At 36.8% G+C, this 20,422-nt stretch overlaps 1 protein-coding gene across 1 annotated transcript; it reads right to left on the bottom strand.

Moving 5' to 3' along the window:
• Positions 1-102: 102 nt before the first annotated feature.
• On the bottom strand, positions 103-18,195 carry smc6 (structural maintenance of chromosomes 6). Its single transcript, XM_053509649.1, has 27 exons — positions 18,135-18,195; positions 17,584-17,736; positions 17,362-17,479; positions 16,559-16,664; positions 16,330-16,466; positions 16,190-16,251; positions 16,011-16,091; positions 15,766-15,867; positions 15,567-15,686; positions 15,385-15,480; positions 12,064-12,210; positions 10,394-10,482; positions 9,970-10,137; positions 9,588-9,766; positions 9,182-9,383; positions 6,741-6,855; positions 6,375-6,538; positions 4,708-4,843; positions 4,422-4,502; positions 4,153-4,323; positions 3,932-4,069; positions 3,313-3,458; positions 3,072-3,197; positions 2,590-2,695; positions 1,870-2,022; positions 417-514; positions 103-329 (listed from the first exon to the last, which is right to left on the bottom strand). The coding sequence occupies exons 2-27, from the start codon at positions 17,722-17,724 to the stop codon at positions 266-268; spliced, it is 3,246 nt and encodes a 1,081-aa protein (XP_053365624.1). The 5' UTR covers positions 17,725-17,736; positions 18,135-18,195; the 3' UTR covers positions 103-265.
• Positions 18,196-20,422: the final 2,227 nt, after the last annotated feature.

The following is a 20,422-nucleotide window of genomic DNA, read 5'->3' as shown; positions in this document are numbered from 1 at the left end:
TTTTTTTTTCAGGCAACATAAAAACACACAAGATGGAAACAGGAAATTTATTAAATTACAGTATGCTTTCTAACATTTTCTAAAATAGATTTTATTAAAAGGCTTTTAAGATAGCTTTATTGTAAAAAAAAAAAAAAAAAAAGATGAAAAAAAGAAACATTAAAAATAATAGGTAAAAGTAAATGCAAGACTTTTTCTTATTATTGATATTCTTAACAACTTAGTGCAGTCCCTTCTCTTGACAGTCCTATGACAAACCCATCACTTAGGTTTCTCTCTCTGGATCTTGTAGCTGATGGATTTTAATATGGGAACTCTGAGGAAGGTGACTGTAAAAAAAAAATACAACAAAAACAGCTTCTTTAGTTATTAGAATCAAAACATCACATTACAATCACATACTGAGGTGCATGTACCTGGTGGTCAGAGGTGTGATGAAGATAAACTGTCGCTGATGCTGACGCTCAGAGAGCTCAAGAAGCAGGTCCAGTGAGATCCGTCGGTTGTGCATGTCCTGTATTTGTATACAAAATAAGCATAAAGAAAGAGAATATAATTATAAGCTGCAGTTCTTGGATCCAAACACCAATTTGCAGGTATGACTAAATGTTAAATTTTCAGCCATGTTACCTTTAGTTTGGTCACACTTTCTACATGATAGACTAAATACACATTTGAAGTTTGGTTATGATCACACAATGTTTCTTGTATTACCGAGGACATAGTGGACAAACTAAATATTTGAGGTGAAAGATACTCAGTGAGTTTACACAGATCCTCACAAAAAGTACTTTTTTATTAATGTTTTGAAACCAAGAATCTTTCCTCTTTTTTGGACTGGATGCAGTGCTGGTCCGAAGCCGAATAAAATTGGAGGGTTGAGTCAAGAAAGGCATCTGGTGTAAAACCTGTGCCAAGTTGTGTGTGGGTCAGATGATCCACTGTGCGACCTCTCAACAGGAGCAGGTGAAAGACTAACAACAGTGGCTTACTAGTTAGCACTGTTGCCTCGCACCTCTAGGGTAGATTTCTGCCTCGGGATCTATGTGCGTGGAGTTTGCAATTTCTTCCCGTGCTAACAACAATTCTCTTTTTTAAGTAAATGTCATTTTATCTGTGTGTGTGTGTGTGTGTGTGAAGCTAAAGTAAAAGGAGAGGAGAAATCAAACTCTCCCCCTTTCCCTTTATACACACTAAACTTTCCTCCTCTCTTATTTGAGTTTCACATATAGACAAATTAACAGAAAGACTGTTTTATCAAAAAAATTAGCAAGGAACATCGCTAATAACACTAGCGTGAGCGCACACTAATGGAATCACTGCTGTAAAGTAAAAATAAAACAAATCAACCTGCACTTAACCTTTGAAAAAATCACGACAGAGCAGTGTTTCTGTGTGTGAAGGCGAGAGGAGGAGGGTGTGTGTGTGTGTGAGAGAAGAGGCACGGTGTCCAATGACAAACAGAGAGAGAAAATGGATCTTTAACCTCTCTAATGAGACTTGCTCTTGCTTTACGCGCACGTACACACTCACACGTGTAATAATAAACAGTCCCATTAGGGGAGACGATTACCCACAATTCTGCAGCGCAAGAGAGAGAAAAAACATTGGCTCAGTTAAGATCACGTGATGCTAAATGTTACTCGGTACTCCAAGACTTTAGTTTTTCAAGTCAAAATTTTCTTTGCTCGTCTTTTTCACAAACAGTGCCACCTCGGATTGCGAGTATGTAAAACCAAATAAACCAATGGCTGCATGAATTTATGACATGAAAAAAATGTTTATAAACAATAAACAACAGCATTAAAACAAGAATGAACATGCACCCAAGTTATGTTCAATTACAGTAAAGTGTAAAATGTCAATCACCATGTAAACGTCAAACTCATCCAGGCATCTAAAGGGTGATTCTGTGATCTCCCATAGAGACAGAATGAAGCAAACTGTGGAGAAGGAGCGCTCTCCGCCAGACAGAGAGCGCATGTCATTAACGTTGTCATTCTCCCGACCAGGTGGTTTCACCTTTAACAGACATAAAAAGTCAAATCAAAAGAATCCTACAGATTGTCACAATGTCTTCCTTTTTTTGTATGATATTTTTAAAGAACTTATAAATATGTTTAGTTATGCACATTTGTCAATGGTAAGTAATCACATTACATGTTGTAACATGTTGACACACCATCATTGACTCGCAAAGCATTTGTTGGGCTCCATATTGCACATATAGTTTTGATGTTTTTTTTTAATATGAGATTGAGAACAGGGGTGTGGTGGACTGTGGGCTGCGAATGGAAATACCCAGGCTAAACCAGGAGGTAATATAAAAATTATTCTGTTATTTTAATTGTAATGAACAAAAATGTCTTACATTGGACTCCTCGGGCCATGTGCCATTTTAATTAACCAGTGAGTAAAATGCTATGAAACGGTTTTAAGTCATGATACTTATTTCTTGACGAGTTGAAAAAACTGATTTGTTCCAGTAAGAATGATTATAGTTATAAATTTTATCTTGGAAGAATGCAGAAAAATTGAAACTCCAGTTTGCAAATAAATGGTTACATTTAAAAACAAAGCAGAACATACTGAAATGGAAAGAGTTTCATTGTTGTGATCAAACATCATGGACCCGCAGCACTGCAGCTTGATGAGGAAATTGTTGAAGTATAACTTGCATCTCACTGAGAGGGATCTGTTGGAAAGGCACACCAGAGATGTTTTGTGCATATAGATTTTTACATGCATTTATACTTTCGTCGGGGTTTAGAGTAATGTTCTTTGGAAGATGTGACTTTTCTTTCCATTTATGATGCATTTTACTTTTACAAATAACCTTGAAAAAAGTGGCATTTAAAATAGGTATACCGTATATACAAGTATTTGATTTTGAATTTGACTGCGTTACACCCCAGTTTTTTTTTATGTAGGTAATAAACACTTTTCATGAAGTTAAATGCTTATATTACCTAATTTTATCTAAAAAAAAACATACTTAAATACATTCATATTTTATGTTAACATTTAAAACCTCATGCATTTACACAATCGCACACTAAAGCTCAGACTACCTTCTCAGTGTTTTGTATCTGGCCTGCCTGTCAGTCATGATGTTGTCCAGACGATCAATAAATTTCTTGAGATCTCTCAGCTGATTGGATTTGTTCTTATAATTACCATGAGCCTCAGAATACTCCCTGGTGAGTAAAAAATAAAATAAAATTACAGAGATCTTTTTTTTTTTTTTAATTAATAAAAAATATATTCTTTAAATAGTATAATGTTTAGGTGAAATGTTAGAGGTACACATACTTGACTACTTGTTCCTGATTGCCATGCGTGCTCTCTTGTATGCTGATCTTCTGGCGCAGGCGTGTGATCTCTATGTCGATGCTCTTGGCAGTCCGATCTGAGCGTTGCGGATCAGGGCAGATTTCTGTGGCTTTTGCTTCCATGTCCTAATGAAAAGGAGAGGGAAATATGATTATAGTGAAGTTTACTTGACTTTTAGCTGATTGTCTAGAAACAATCTTTTTACAGTATAGTGACTATCCAGTTCTGTCACAGATTCAATAGAAAGACTATAAAACAAGGAATTTCTCAGGTACAGTGGCACAAAACAGAGTGTATACTTCACCTAGAATAAAGGAGGGGGGCTTAAATACAAAGAGGGAAACCAAAAACAGTTGAAAGTGATAACGACACTAGTTAGACTACCCATGACAAGACATTGGTATGTACAAGACATGACCCAAAACAAAATGCACATGTAAATAGTTAATGATTTAAATCTTTTTAAAGGGGGGTTATTTACACCAAACTCTAATGTTCCAGCTTCTATATACTGTACAACAAAACCCTAATCAGGTTTATAAAACACCTCATTAGCTATAAAGATGCAACATATGACTGCATATTTTATACTGCATACCTGTTTTTCATTTTCTTTGCAAGTGAGGTTCTCTTTCAAGGTTTTTATATTATCCTGATGGGTATTGACCTTCTCCTCCAAGATTTTCAGGGTATTTTCGAGTTTATTGCGCTCAGCCTCAGTTTTCACTTGCTCCTCCTAAATGTAAAACAAGCAACTTAAAGGTGACTGACATGAGCAGACTTACCCGTTTTTTCATAAATCAAATAATTTCCACTAACCTTTAATTGCTCTGTTTCATCTGAGATTTGCTCTCTCTTGTTTTTCACCTCTTTGTATTTCCGATCAAGGTCTGTGATCGTCTTGTTATGCTTTTCCAGTTCACTTTTGGCTTCTTTTACACATTTTCGCTCTAGCTCAATTTTTTTTTCATTTTCTTGACCCTCTTCTTCCTTTAGACAGTAGACATCAGAAAACATTAGAACATTTATAGCGAATGAATTGATACCTGGTTTAGGCAAGTTAACATTATCGTATATACAATACACACCAGTGAACTGACGTCCTCGGTCTGTGTCTCTTCAACATTTTCAAGCTCAATTATTGATGCTTTAACTCTATTTATTTCTTCCTGTGCATGAACACAACACAAAATGCATGAAAAAAAATTCCCATATAACAGCTGACAAAAATATCTTGATTGTCAATTCAAGTTCAGCAATATCTTTTTACATCTTTCCACATATAAAAATTAACCTAAAAAACATTATTTTCTCAGACAGTAAAACTATAGATTTTATTTCAGACTGAAAACATAAGGAATTTCATCTTTATACCTGATTTTTTTTGCATGATATTTTGGCACTTAGCAGTTTCTCTTCCATGTTCTGAATGTCCTGCCTCACTAAGTTTAAGTGAAGTTGAAACCTGCTGAGCTGTGCTTGATAGTTTTCCACCTCTGACTGCACCAGACTGCACATTTGGAAAAAGAAAAAATGCAAACAAAGAATTTAACAACCTACACATGGACAGTATTCAAACAAACAAACAAACAAAAAAGATAATTGAAACTTTAAATTGTATATTTTTATAGAATTTAAAATTGAAACCTGAGTGAACTAATGTTATGTATTATTTTTGTTCACATATGCACTAAAGAATATTACAAATGTACCAGGTAGAATTAATAATTTGAGACTAGTTTTGTAACACGCCAACAGATGGAAGTAAAAGGCTGCACATGCAGTCAGTCAGTGTGCTAAAGTGTAACTGGTGCTATTCTGACCATGTGCATTACCATGTCTGCGATTTTATCATGGACAACAAGTTAGAACAAAGAGAAAACATGAAATTCTGTTGGAAACTGGGCAAATCTGCCACAGAGATGTTGACATAATTCTGCAAGTTTACGGTGATGCTACAATGAGATGTTCAAGGTGTTTGAGTAGCACACGTGCTTCAAGAGTAGAAAAACATCACTGGAAGATGACGAGAGGGAATCAGGAATAAGCTTAATGCCCAAAATGGTGAAACCATTCTGCAACTTGTGCATGATCACTATTAGAGAACAGCCCACACCATTGCTGCCATTGTCAGTGTGTCATACAGAACAGTCCTCACTTGTGATTTGAACATTCACCAAGGCACAATGCATCAAAGTCTGCCATAAACTCAGCTGCTGTAGGAGACCTGTCCTTCATGTCGACCATCATTACCAATGACGAAACTTAGGTGTATGGGTACGACCCTGAGACGAAGCAACAGTCTTCACCTTCAGAATCTTCATCTCACTATCCACCATGTTCCTCATCACACAATAAAAATAGCACACTTGAAATTTTGCACAGCACAGAACTGTGAACTGCAACCTTCACACATTATTCTGCACATTGTCTTGCCCATAACTGGACATGGTTTACATTCCACATCAACAATTCTGTATTTTATTATATTTCATCATATTTGTTTTATATTATTTTATCCTAATATTTTATTTATTATTTGTACATAATTTAAATGTAAAATTCTTTTTACAGCTAAATATTTTTTTCCATATTTTTCTATTATTTTAACTTGTAAAAAGTCTCTTATTTCAATGAAACTTTTCTTTTTTGGAAATTTTTAGGTCGTCATCAGCAGTCTCCATGACTAAAAAAGGCGAGGCAGGTCTGCAGCTCGACCAAGTGTATGCTCATCGCCTTTTTTGACAAAAAGTAAAGGTCTCGTCTGGGGACCAGACCACCAATAGCGAAGTCTACTGCCAGGTTTTAAGGTGTCTAAAGGAGGATGTACAGCGAAAGTGACCAGATCTGTGGCGTGCAAATCTCGAATGTTTTCGATACCCCTCGTGTTATTCTAACTGAAGATTTTATCATGAAGCAACAAATGTGTTCACAATGTAGTTTGGCACAAATAAACAAAATAGCTGAATTAATGAAATCCATAATAATTACTTATTTATTTTTTACCCAAAAGATCTTATAAGTAGCAGAACTTTACTTACCGAATTTCTGCCTCTGGGTCCCCACCGAGGTATTTGACCATGACTTCTTGTTCAGGAGTGTAATAGCGATTGGTATAAACCTGATCACCATCAGCAGTAAAGGCTTCACGACAATTTTTAGGAGGCTTCTGCTGTTGCATGACTCTCCTAGCCACAGCATTCTCCTACATTCAATAAGGTTTAGTTCAATAATCTAATATTTAAACACATATTTTTATTTATAATTATTTAATAATAATCACTATAGACTAAAGTATAATTAATCTTGCAATACAGTAGTACGTCTATTACTACTAATGACAATCTAACCAAGTGAAGATTTAGAACATTAACTTAAATTGACTGTATAAGCAGTAATTTACTTACTTTGATTATAAGAATACACTCGATGCCTCGCATGTCTATCAAACAATTAGTGATCACAGGATTGTCAATAATAAGAGAGTCCAAAACTGATGGAAACTCTTCGTGGTGTACTCCTCTAACATCAAAAAACAAGAAGCAGAAGGATAACAGTTAGCAGCTGCATTTTCAGAGAGCATATGGGAACAGCTTTAATGTGTGGCAATCCTTATCAGCTGACAACAAACAAAACTATAACTTACACTCACTAAAGGTGCAGGCTATTTTTGTGCGCAAAATGTTTATTCTGCAATGCACTGCGAAATATAACCCAAAATTTTTACGCCAGGAAATTTGAGAGGTGTGAGAACTTGTATCGACACATGTAATCGTATTTGCCAAGAGTATCAATTGTCCATACATCAACACATACTGTACACTGGAAATTACAGTGGCTTGCAAATGTATTCGGCCCCCTTGAACTTTTCCACATTTTGTCACATTACATCCACAAACATGAATCAATTTTATTGGAATTCCACGTGAAAGACCAATACAAAGTGGTGTACATGTGAGAAGTGGAACAAAAATCATACGATTTCAAACATTTTTTTTTACAAATAAATAACTAAAAAGTGGGGTTTGCATAATTCAGCCCCCTGAGTCAATACTTTGTAGAACTACTTTTTGCTGCAATTACAGCTGCCAGTCTTTTAGGGTATGTCTCTACCAGCTTTGCACATCTAGAGACTGAAATCCTTGCCCATTCTTCTTTGCAAAACAGCTCCAACTCAGTCAGATTAGATGGACAGCGTTTGTGAACAGCAGTTTTCAGATCTTGCCACAGATTCTGGATTGGATTTAGATCTGGACTTTGACTGGGCCATTCTAACACATGAATATGTTTTGTTTTAAACCATTCCATTGTTGCCCTGGCTTTATGTTTAGGGTCGTTGTCCTGCTGGAAGGTGAACCTCCGCCCCAGTCTCAAGTCTTTTGCAGACTCCAAGAGGTTTTCTTCCAAGATTGCCCTGTATTTGGCTCCATCCATCTTCCCATCAACTGCTGAAAAAAGAAGCACGCCCAGTGCATGATGCTGCCACCATATTTGACAGTGGGGATGGTGTATACAGAGTGATGTGCAGTGTTAGTTTCCCACCACACATAGCGTTTTGCATTTTGGCCAAAAAGTTCCATTTTTGTTTCATCTAACCAGAGCACCTGCTTCCACATGTTTGCTGTGTCTCCCCACATGGCTTGTGGCAAACTGCAAACCAGAATTCTTATGGTCTGCACGACTAATAGTTGTCCTATGGACAGATTCCCCCACCTGAGCTGTAGATCTCTGCAGCTCGTCCAGAGTCACCATGGGCCTTTTGGCTGCATTTCTGATCAGCGCTCCCCTTGTTCGGCCTGTGAGTTTAGGTGGACGGCCTTGTCCTGGTAGGTGTTAGGATTTTATTTTTTTCCTCTTTTGTGTTGTAGGTCTTCTGATTTGGGGCGTGACTTGAGTGCACCTGATGCATGTCATGGCTCTTATTTAAACCTGGTGTAAGAGTTCGTCGGGCTGCTGCTCTGCTGGTGCGTGGGCAGGCTGCCAGAGCCTGCGCACCAAATTGTGATGATATGTTTTGTTTCGCACTCATTCATTAGCGCTGACCACACTTAATTATGCATCCATTCACTTGCATTTCATCCTGATCCAACTTACTGATACTGATGTCCTGACTGTTATTTTGGTTAATTTTGCTGTAATAAATATTATGTTTTAAGTTATTCTGCCAGGTGTAACAGTGCCATACTCCTTCCATTTCTGAATGATCGCTTGAACAGTGCTCCGTGGGATGTTCAAGGCTTTGGAAATCTTTTTGTAGCCTAAGCCTGCTTTAAATTTCTCAATAACTTTATCCCTGACCTGTCTGGTGTGTTCTTTGGACTTGATGGTGTTGTTGCTCCCAATATTCTCTTTGACAACCTCTAAGGCCGTCACAGAGCAGCTGTATTTGTACTGACATTAGATTACACACAGGTGCAATCTATTTAGTCCTTAGCACTCATCAGGCAATGTCTATGGGCAACTGACTGCACTCAGACCAAAGGGGGCTAAATAATTACACACATCCCACTTTGCAGTTATTTATTTGTAAAAAATGTTTGGAATCATGTACGATTTTCGTTCCACTTCTCAAGTGTACACCACTTTGTATTGGTCTTTCACATGGAATTCCAATGAAATTGATTTATGTTTGTGGCTGTAATGTGACAAAATGTGGAAAAGTTCAAGGGGGCCGAATACTTTTGCAAGCCACTGTAGTTCTGACTGCCAGATTCAGCTATAGTTATTATTAGATTTTGGAGTAAAATGTCCACTTTTGTCCTATTTGTTAAAATTTCAGGTTTCAGAAGACCCTTCTTTTACCTTACTGATTGCCAGTTAAAGCTTAGGCATAAAGTGAAATATTTACCGATTCTGAACGTTGTAAACGTAGTCTGAGAAAGCACACACAACAATCTGGGGTCTGCTGCCTTGATGAAAATGTGGTTTCATCAGTTCCTGTAGGACCCTTTCATCTTTGTAATTGTCACAGCAAAAGGTTTTCATGAAACTGCGTAAACAATTTTCCACAGCCACAGCTAAACTTGGATCCCTAAGTCTGATGCAAGCACCTAGCATCAAAAAAAGTTTTTGTTTAAAAGAAAACCATAAACACCATAAGAGACTATCAGTCAAAATCTGAATATGCTTATTTCTAAAAGTAAAAGGTTTTAATGTATTGTACTTCAGAGATTTTATTAGATGATAGAAAGTAAACCATTAGAGACAAAAACCTTCAGCTATACCCAGTGACCTGTTTTAAATAAACTTCGTACCTATTGGTCCCACAGGTTTCTTAATGAAGCGTCCTTGAGCATTTGCTTTGTTAATTGACTCCAATAGTTCTGGCATACGATCACCAAATCGTCTCAGTCTGTTGGATTTGCTGGCTGTCAGTTGGTTCTTTCGCTTCAGTTTGGACTCTAAAGAGACCTGGATGTTCTTTTCTTCCATGCTAAAACAGAAGAAAACTAAATAAGCCGTAGTGTTTGGTACTTTGTGTACAAGTTATACTACGCTTTTCATTAAACTTTACACTTTTTAAGCACCTTAAAAGCAAAAAATTATGACATTATGGCTCATTGCCTGATACGATTGTTCATGCCATTTCACATATCTCAAACCTAAATGTAAATTGTGATGTGGGGTCAGTTTTACCATATCTTGTCTAATTCCTCTCTTCCTTCAAAAAGGGCCTGTTGTTTTTCTTTGATTTCTTGATTAAGAGTTGTAGACTCTGTCTCAAGGTCTTCCAGCCTTTTCTTCAGTGTAGATATTTTCTTCATGTGCTGTGTCTGTTCTGCCTTATGATTCCTTCTCCCATTGCTGCCAAAAACAATTGATAATTGATTGTAAGTAAGTGATTTATTGTCAATAATTCACAACTAAGAAAAGTTGATATGGGTGCCTTTGAGCATAACATATTAGCATCTTACACATCAGTCCCCATCCACCTTATCACCAGCTGACACCTTAATGCATTAATTCCTGATATGCTCATGTAGAATACCACTTACTCTGGAAAGCACTGTATGCTAATCTGTTTCATCACTCATTATCGTCCTTACCCAATGTAACTTACCTATTATTTATTTTAGTAATTTTCTCCCGAAGAAGGCATTGCTCCTTTTCTAGTTGTTTCAATTTGTTCTCGGCACGAAAGTACACCACCTAAAAAAAAAAGGAGCATACAGTGGGGCAAAAAAGTGTTTAGTTAGTCACCAATTGTGCAACTTCTCCCACTTAAAAAGATGAAAGAGGCCTGTAATTTTCATCATAGGTTACCTTACCTATAAGAGTTAAAATAAGGAAAAAAAAAATTAGAAAATCACATTGTAGGATTTTTTAAAAATTTATTGGTAAATTCCTTGGTAAAATAAGTATTTGATCACCTACAAACAAGCAAGATTTCTAGCTCTCACAGACCTGTAATTTCTTTTTTAAGAGGCTCCTGTGGGAGCAATTATTAGAAAATGGAAGACATACACGACCACTGATAAATCTCCCTCGATCTGGGGCTCCACGCAAGATCTCACCTTGTGGGGTCAAAATGATCACAAGAACTGTAAGCAAAAATCCCAGACCTATACCCCTTTTCCACTGCTCTGGTTCCCGTGCCGGTTCCCAATTTTGGAACCAGCGGTTATAACACGTCAAATAAACTGCTTTTGGATACTGAAATACATTTTTATACTAGTTTGGAGAATAACCAGTAAACTGACTTCGGCCATGGATGTTTCTGTTTAGTGGGCGTGGCCTGTGACGTATTATCATGCAGCTCCCGCTGAGCTCCTGTCTAGTGTAAATGCGGGCCGGTTCTCGGTGGTTCCCAGTCCAGCACCGGCCGAGCACCAAAACTGGCACCTGGCACCAGCACCAGTGTAGTGGAAATGAGGTACTAGTGAATGACCTGCAGAGAGCTGGGACTAAAGTAACTAAGGCTACCATCAGTAACACACTGCACATCTACCGTGAAGCATGGGGGTGGAAACATCATGCTTTGGAGCTGCTTCTCTGTAAAGGGACCACGATGACTGATCCATGTAAAGGAAAGAATGAATGGGGCCATGTATCGTGAGATTTTGAGTAAAAAAACTTCTTCCACTAGCAATGGCATTGAAGATGAAACATGTCTTTCAGCATGACAATGATCCCAAACACACCACCTGGGCATCAAAGGAGTGGCTTCGTAAGAAGCATTTCAAGGTCCTGGAGTGGCCTAGCCAGTCACCAGATCTCAACCCCATAGAAAATCTTTGGAGAGATTCGAAAGTCCGTGTTTCCCAGCGACAGCCCCAAAACATCACTGCTCTAGAGGAGATCTGCATGGAGGAATGGGCCAAAATACCAGCCACAGTGTGTGAAAACCTTAAACTTGGACTTAAAGAAAAACGTTTGACCTCTGTCACTGCCAACAAAGTGTATATAACAAATTATTGAGATGAAATTTTGTTATTGACCAAATACATATTTTCCACCATAATTTAAAAAAATTATTCTTAAAAAATTCTACAATGTGATTTTCTGGACTTTTTTATTTATTTTGTCTCTCATAGTTGAGGTATACCTACAATATGATGAAAATTACAGGCCTCTCTCATCTTTTTAAGTGGGAGACCTTGCAAAATTTGTGTCTGACTAAATACTTTTTTGCCCCACTGTATAAATGAAGCACTAGCTGTGCATATGGGTCACGGTGTTTTAACTTAAATACAAGAAGAAGAAAAAAGAAATAAAATCAGAGCAGTTTACTTCCTGGTTCTTCTGAACTTTACTCTTGAGCTTTGCCTCTTCTTTCAGTTTTTGAATTTCCTCTGCTAAAGATTCATCATCCTCTTTTACTTTTCCAAGCTTCTGTTGGATGTCCTGCAATTTGTTTTCAATGATGGAAATTTTGTTCTAGTAGAAAAAAAAATAATTTCCAGTATATATTAGTGTTGAAGATATAATAAGGCACAAATCACATTCTCAATTTAAACACAATTTTGCTCTTCCTATTTCATAAAATCCTTAAAGAATACAGTGCTTGGTAGGGGTGTAATGCGCCAAGATGGACAGGCAGCATGTAGAAAAATTCTATCACTGCAAAGAAATTTAATTGGTATAGGTTCAAAAAAGAAAGACAAACAAGTTTATTCACTTAACTGTCACCAGCACTTATATGGGCCCATTTTCATAGTGTACACTCCATTATCATATTTAATTATCAAATTGTTAAGCAATATGGTAAAACGATCTCAGGATTTGAGCTCATAAACTATTTTACAGTATATTATAGTTATTTTATAAGTATATTGAAGCTACAATAGCTTTATTGTGAGTGAATGACCTAGCCCTGGAATATAATCTATATAAGAAGGTGAGTCAAAATTTTTATTTTTTTTTATAAAGGTGGAGAAAAAAAATAGTTTATATTATCTTCTGTAACTCTATTCTTTAGTACTTTAAAAAAGAGATTATTTTTAATGCTGCGTTATTACATAACATTGACAGACAAGGATGGAAACTGGATGTCCCTATGTTCCTGCTATGTTAGCACCAAGCCACGCAGCTAATTTAGACAAATGACGTAAATTTTCTTTTGTTTAGATTTAACAAACGAATAAATCTGCATGTCGATTAATTTAAGGCTAAAACTTGTATATAAAGTATAGTCATTCATTTCACAATTTTTACTTTGTTTATTTTTGACACCATGTGCAGCCATGTTGATTTGGCTGTAATTGCTGGAGGAACTCAAGAGTTTAGAAAATTAAATCACTCACTCACTCACTCACTCAACTTCTATACCGCTTTATCCTGTGTATTCAGTGTCGCCAAGACCTGGAGCCTATCCCAGGAGGCTTAGGGCACTAGGCAGGGTACACCCTGAACAGGGTGCCAATCCATCGCAGGGCAAGAAAATAAAATCTCCAAATTAATTTCTCATTTGCGATGGCATCTAATGTCATGAAAGACATGCCTCCCATTAATTGTCGAAAAAGAGGTGTTCATTAAGTTCTGCAAAAATAGTAATCACATTGTCTGTAGCACATACTACAAACAATGTTTTTCAAAAAAAAAAAAAAAAAAACTGTAATGGAAAAATCACATTTTAATCATGTATTAATTCTGATCTTTGTAGTAAGTGTGCCATGTACAGTCGTGGTCAAAAGTTTTGAGAATGACACAAATATTAGTTTTCACAAAGTTTGCTGCTAAACTGCTGTTAGATCTTTGTTTCAGTTGTTTCTGTGATGTTTTCACTTCATAAGTTTCAAAGGCTTTTATTGACAATTACATGACATTTATGCAAAGAGTCAGTATTTGCAGTGTTAGCCCTTCTTTTTCATAACCTCTGCAATTCGACTGGGAATGCTCTCAATCAACTTCTGGGCCAAATCCTGACTGATAGCAACCCTTTCTTTCATAATCACTTCTTAGAGTTTGTCAAAATTAGTAGGTTTTTGTTTGTCCACCCGCCTCTTGAGGATTGACCACACGTTCTCAATGGGATTAAGATCTGGGGAGTTCCAGGCCTTGGCCCCAAATTTGAACGTTTTGGTCCCCGAGCCACTTAGTTATCACTTTTGCCTTATGGTGCCCCATAGTGCTGGAAAATGCATTGTTCTTCACCAAACTGTTGTTGGACTGTTGGAAGAAGTTGCTGTTGGAGGGTGTTTTGGTACCATTATTATTCAAGGCTGTGTTTTTGGGCAAAATTGTGAGTGAGCCCACTCCCTTGGATGAGAAGCAACCCCACACATGAATGGTCCCAGGATGCTTTACTGTTGGCATGACACAGGACTGATGGTAGCGCTCACCGTTTCTTCTCCGGACAAGCCTTTTTCCAGATGCCCCAAACAATCGGAAAGAGACTTCATCGGAGAATATGACTTTGCCCCAGTCCTCAGCAGTCCATTCACCATACTTTCTGCAGAAGATCAATCTGTCCCTGTTTTTTTTTTTGGAGACAAGTGGCTTCTTTGCTGCCCTTCTTGACACCAGACCATCTTCCAAAAGTCTTCGCCTCACTGTGCGTGAAGATGCGCTCACACCTGCCTTCTGCCATTCCTGAGCAAGCTCTGCACTGGTGGCACTCCGATCCCGCAGCTGAATCCTCTTTAGGAGACGATCCTTTTTTGGACGCCCTGAAGCCTTCTTAACAAGAATTTAACCTCTTTCCTTGAAGTTCTTGATGGTCCTATAAATTGTTGATTTAGGTGCAATCTTAGTAGCCACAATATCCTTGCCTGTGAAGCCAGTTTTATGCAGCGCAATGATGGCTGCGCGCGCTTCTTTGCAGGTCACCATGGTTAACAATGGAAGAACAATGATTTCAAGCATCACCCCCCTTTTAACATGCTTAACATCCTTCTGCCATTCTAACTCAATCAGCCTGACATAATGATCTCCAGCCTTGTGCTCGTCAACATTTTCACCTGAGTTAACAAGATGATTACTGAAATGATCTCAGCAGGTCCTTTAATGACAGCAATGAAATGCAGTGGAAAGGTTTTTTTTGGGATTAAGTTAATTTTCATGAACAAAAAAGGACTATGCAATTCATCTGATCACTCTTAACATGATCAGTTGAATTGCATAGTTAAGAATAACATTCTGGAGTATATACAAATTGCTATTATAAAAACTTAAATAGCAACTTTTCCAATTTCAAATATTTATGTAATCCTCGAAACATTTGGCCACAAATGCAGACTATATAATCTTTAAACCTGTCTGATGAAAGACAAGGCTGAGAACAGAACAAAAACAAACTGATTGTAGTTGCTTTTGAATGAATGAGAAAGGTGAGGACATCTGGTCTTGGTCAGATAAAGAGTCCTGAGTTTGAATGTAGAAACTTCATGTACAGTGATTATGTTACCAGGGATGTTTGTGTATAAAATGAAAAGCTGAGAGAAAGAGCTCACTATTCTCCATGCAGCACCTGTTTGCTGTATGAGGGTGGTCCTTCTGCACACCCTATGTGCTCATCAAACTATGGACAGCTTGCTAATGTTTACAATGTAAAGTTAAAAGAAACTTAACAAAACTTCTGGAATGCAACAGTGATAGCTGTTCATCACGTACCTGACAGAGCATCAGCTTATGTTTATTGCGTTCATCATTCTGTTCTTTGTCAATTTGTTCCTTTAGCTGGTGTACTTCTCTCTCCTTTTCTCCCACCTACTCAAATAAAAAAAGTTTGTCTAAAATTTGATGCTATATTATATACATCAATATTTACCAAACAACCAGGAGAGAAAACGTACCAGTGCCCACGCCATCTTTTTCTTTAAATCTTCCAGAGTTTGCCTCATTTTCTCAATCTCTTTCAGATTATCAAGTTTCTCTTTTTTTTGTAAAAACAACTGTCTAAGATCTCGCAGACACTAAAAATATATAAAACAACATGCATTAGCCAATTTATAGCTATATGACATTTATAGCCTTAGCCTAACCCTGGTTTACCTCCTCCTGCCTTTCCATCTGGTCCCGTGTCAAAGCTTTGGTCTGCTTGATGTGAATGTAGTCTCGCTTCATCTGCTCCAACAGGGTGGCCTTCATGAAAAACTTTAAGAGAGACAATAACTGTTAATAAAAGACTCAGGTTGGTGATTCAATACATTTGACTAAAGAAGATCTCAATTTCAGTACATATCTTTTACTTAATTTGTTAAAATGAGAAAATAAGAGATCATCTGCTAAATTCATACCTTGTACTTATCTGCTTCACTTTTTGAATGAAGGAATTGTTTACTCATTTCCTGATTTAAGATGGAAACTGGATTGTCAACCTGTTTTAAAAAGTAACAATTTTAAACATCAATGTGGCATAAAAGTAGGACAGACATTTTTAGCAGCAAAATACATTTTTGCACAAATCCAAAACTACCTGTATATTGAAATGGTCCAATATCGATGTTAACTCCTCCTTCTTAGTAGAGACAATAAACCCTGAAAAAAGAGAAATATTAAGCTTTTTTTTTAATAAGAATTTTAATCAGCAAAAAAAATACCATTTTTATTTTTTACCAGCTTTATTCTTGATTTTGCATGTCCTGCAACCATCGCTGGTGATTCTTTGCTCAACAGAGATGCAATCCCCATAAACATCATCTTTATAAGCATCGCTTCCTCTGTTTCTCAGTTTTACTGCAACCTCTGCAGAGCTAGGTAGAAAAATGTAAATTTATAATATAACAATTCATTTAATGGTACATTAAGGCCTATGTCTTAAGCAAAAAAACAAAACAAAACCCACCTTTCTCCATATTTTACAAAACTCTTCAAAGAGGCTCCCCTGTTGGTTGTAGTTGCTTTACCACCAAGACCAACAATGAGGGCAGTAAGGATGGCACTCTTCCCACCTAATAGTGAAAATATATAATAAATACCACTCTCAGCAAGAATTGTAAAATGTTAATAAAGACATGTCTTCTACCACCCTTAAACACTATATAGTTAGAAGTGTGTGGACACCAGACCATCACAACCAGATGTGCTTGTCCAACATTCTTTGGTTTTAAAGATTTTCCCAGTCAGCCACAAGAGCATTAGTGTGAGAGAGGGCACTAATGTTAGATAGGGAAATGTGGTATGTAGTTTGCATTCATCTAAAATGTTTTCAGTGGTGCTGGGTTCAGTGCTTTGCACGAATCAGTAAAGTTCTTCCTCACCAACCTCAGCAAACCATGTATTCACGGATATTGTTTTGTGCAACTGGGCACCGTCGTTCCAGTGAAAAAAATCTGAAGGTTACAACATGTAAATAAATTCTGAAATTTTTTGGTTGCTTTCAATTTCATGAAAACAGCTTGGGGATGTTCTATCCTTAGGTGCTATGATCAGTTATGTACATACTTTTGGACTAATATAATTGATCAGCTTATTAAATGATTTTACTGTTAGAACTCTGTAAAACATCCTTACTTCTGTTCTGTTGAAGAATAATAATTGATATTGCAGAAAATGAATAAGTAGGCTATTTAGCTTTTAACTGACCATAATGTTAATGTGTAGGTGAATTATAATTAATTATGTAAATATGTTGCTTATTATCCTTACTTCCATTATTTCCAACAATAAAATTAACATTTGATCCAAACTGAAAAGGTCCAAGCAAGTGGTGACTCATGAAGTTCTTTAAAGTAATGCTCTCAATCACACCAATATCCCCGGCGTTCTGAAACAAATAAAAAAGGTTAAGGTCAGAACAAGAAAACGTATCATTCTGATTATATAATAATAATAATAATAATAATAATAATAATAACTGAGATGACATACCGAGGTAGAAAAGTGATGCTCCTGATTAAATCCTGTTTCATCGTCCAGGTCTTCATCCTGTTGGCTAGGTGTCGTGCCTTCTGTCCTGCGGATTTTTGAAGGCTTTTCGGTATGCTGAACAGTGGGCTTTCTTTTATTCATCGTTTAAACGACCTGTAAATTTTTTAAAGTGTATTTTTATGCATGTGATTTGCATTCGCTTTACCAGAACTGGCGGCAATAGCGAAACGACATTAACTTTTTACATCCAGAATAATCTCAGAAGGAAGGTGTTTATTAAAATAAATCGTTAAATACTGAAATGTTGTTGGGCTAAACACAGGGTAATACCTCATATTTGTTCAATCGAACCACATTAAGGGCAGAATAAAGAAAACTTATACAGAAACTATATGGGCGGGAAATAGACTCATCAGTCTCTAAAAGCAAAACATTCCGCCGCATTGCACTGACTTCATTTCCGACGAGTGTGAAACCCTTTATGCTGAATATCGCCTAGTATTTAAGGTTGAATTCTATTCCGTTCAATAAAAACGTTGAAATTGACTTACAGTACTTCACTTTCCTGAGTCTGGAACCTAACGTTTTTTCATAATACTTTACCGCTTCCGGATTAGAAACAGTAGGAAGTGGTGGGCGTGACTAAAGCTGTAAGCACTACGCCACCAGCTACCTATGATGTATTCAGGAAGCTGCTTAGCCTTTTTTATTTTATTTTAATAAGTACTATTACACTTTCTCTGGTTTATGTATGCACTTTAGTCATGGCAAAACGTTCTAAAACAAAGTCGTTTTCCTCCCGATACGATTCCTCCTTGTATCGATAAAAGATTAATTAATCGGAACTTTTCAACACAGTGAGCGCTTGTGACATCTGCTGGTCAAAACGAGGAAGTGCAGCTCCTAGTGGGTACTGGGGTTTTGGGATGCAGCTAAGCCACTTGTACATTTCAGTATCATGACAAGGTAGTGACATTAAATACTGTTAGTGTGTTGTGCCACGGGGATATAAGTGGCAGTAAATTACAGTGATTTAAGTTGCAGGTCATGTAAGAAAAACATTTTTGTTATGAGTGGTATAGAGCTGTTTTTTTAATCACACATTAATTCCGCTGTTCAACATCAAATGCGGAAGAAATCCAACTTTTAAATAATGAACACAAAGTTGAACTTAAACTACCAGCATGCAATGTATCTATACAACGCAGTTGCGCACACAGCAGAAATAGGCACCACAATATAAGCGGGAAACCAAATGGCATTATGGGTAATGAACCTGTAGGAGACTACCTGTTCTACTGAACGACCCATCACTAGTGCACGTGCGTTACTTGTATAGTCAACATGTTGTGTACTGTTTACTCAAACATCTTGACCCCGGGTGTGCGCGCGCATAAGCATTTTTGACTGTTATCTGGGAATTTGCACATCAACTTCTGCTTTAAACTTGAAAAAAGCCATTAGCCAACTACAGGGGACATGAGGATCAACTCACTTTTTTATTTTTGTGTCTGACAGCTTAGCAGGTTACACAACAATCGTTCAAAGTGCATTCAACTAAGTGGTCAATAACTTTAAACTAAAAAAAAAAAAAACACAAAAAGGTACATCACTTCTGGTAAATAATAGGTAAATCATTACTTCTAATAAATAATAGTTCAATCACTACTTCTAATAAATATTAGTTAAATAAAATGTAAACAAATACAACAAAATGATTTAACTAAGCTTAACGCATACTATTCCATAAAATGTTAAGCAAACAATACACATTATATTACATTCTTCATGACTACATGGAAACACTTAAATAACAATCATGCCATAACCTAATTTACCCGTTCTCTCTCCTATTGAGCACAATAGCAATTAAATCAAAAATTTTTGTAACTCAGATTCAGGACCAGCAGCCGATGCGCTTACCTGTCTCACATGTTACTGATTGCAATCTCTTACACGTAGGATTATACACAGACCCTGTTACATTATAGTTACATCATAGTAGAGACTGTAAGGTGGCGATTCTCTGTTACATATAGTGCTTGTATGTTGAGTCTGTACCTTTGCTCTATAGTGACTGTGAGGTGGTGCATACTGTCTCTTATCATGTCACAGTTGTTCCTTGTCGAATTACTTCACCTCCGTCATTTCACTTATTTAACTTTACAGTGTTAACAGTACCTGTTCTTTAGTAACTGTACTGCAACAACGGCCCCTGTGAAGAAAAAAAAGTTTTAAAAGGCTGTAGCCAATGGTCTTTTTAAAGGCAAAGTGCTGGTTAATTAGATTTATTTTGACCTTATATTTTATATAAATAATTTTGCCATTAATATTTTTGGGCAATGAAACGAATCATCATAATTTCCATTATTTCTTATATGCTTTGATGTACGAGTGCCTTGATATACAAGCACACTTCCGGAATTTGTTATGCTTGCAATATTAAAAAAATATATTAATATATAAAGTGATTATAAAAATCTGACACACTCTCCAGTAGCCCAGATATCCATTTTGTGGGGGAGGACTGCAATATCAACTGAAGAGCAATGCATGAATAAAATAGTATTTATGTATTCAGTAGTCATAGTGGAAGTTGTGTAACTTGGCTATAGAAACTTTATGGAAATCAGACAATGATCTGTCTGGAACCCTATTTACACAGGATTAGTATTATCTGGGGACCTCATGTGATTTAGAAATTACGCCCCACACATCTGAATTTCATGTGGTGCATTCACACAGGACAAGCAAAGCCTGCAATTTCATTCCAATTTGCTGACTTATCTCCCAGATATGATGTGAATGACATTACCATAAATTATGATGTAAACCTTCG

Source organism: Clarias gariepinus, chromosome 13, assembly GCF_024256425.1.
Source record: "Clarias gariepinus isolate MV-2021 ecotype Netherlands chromosome 13, CGAR_prim_01v2, whole genome shotgun sequence".
Taxonomy (NCBI): Eukaryota; Metazoa; Chordata; class Actinopteri; order Siluriformes; family Clariidae; genus Clarias; species Clarias gariepinus.
The sequence above is the reverse complement of the archived record's forward strand: the minus strand, read 5'-3'. Positions and strand labels throughout refer to the sequence as shown.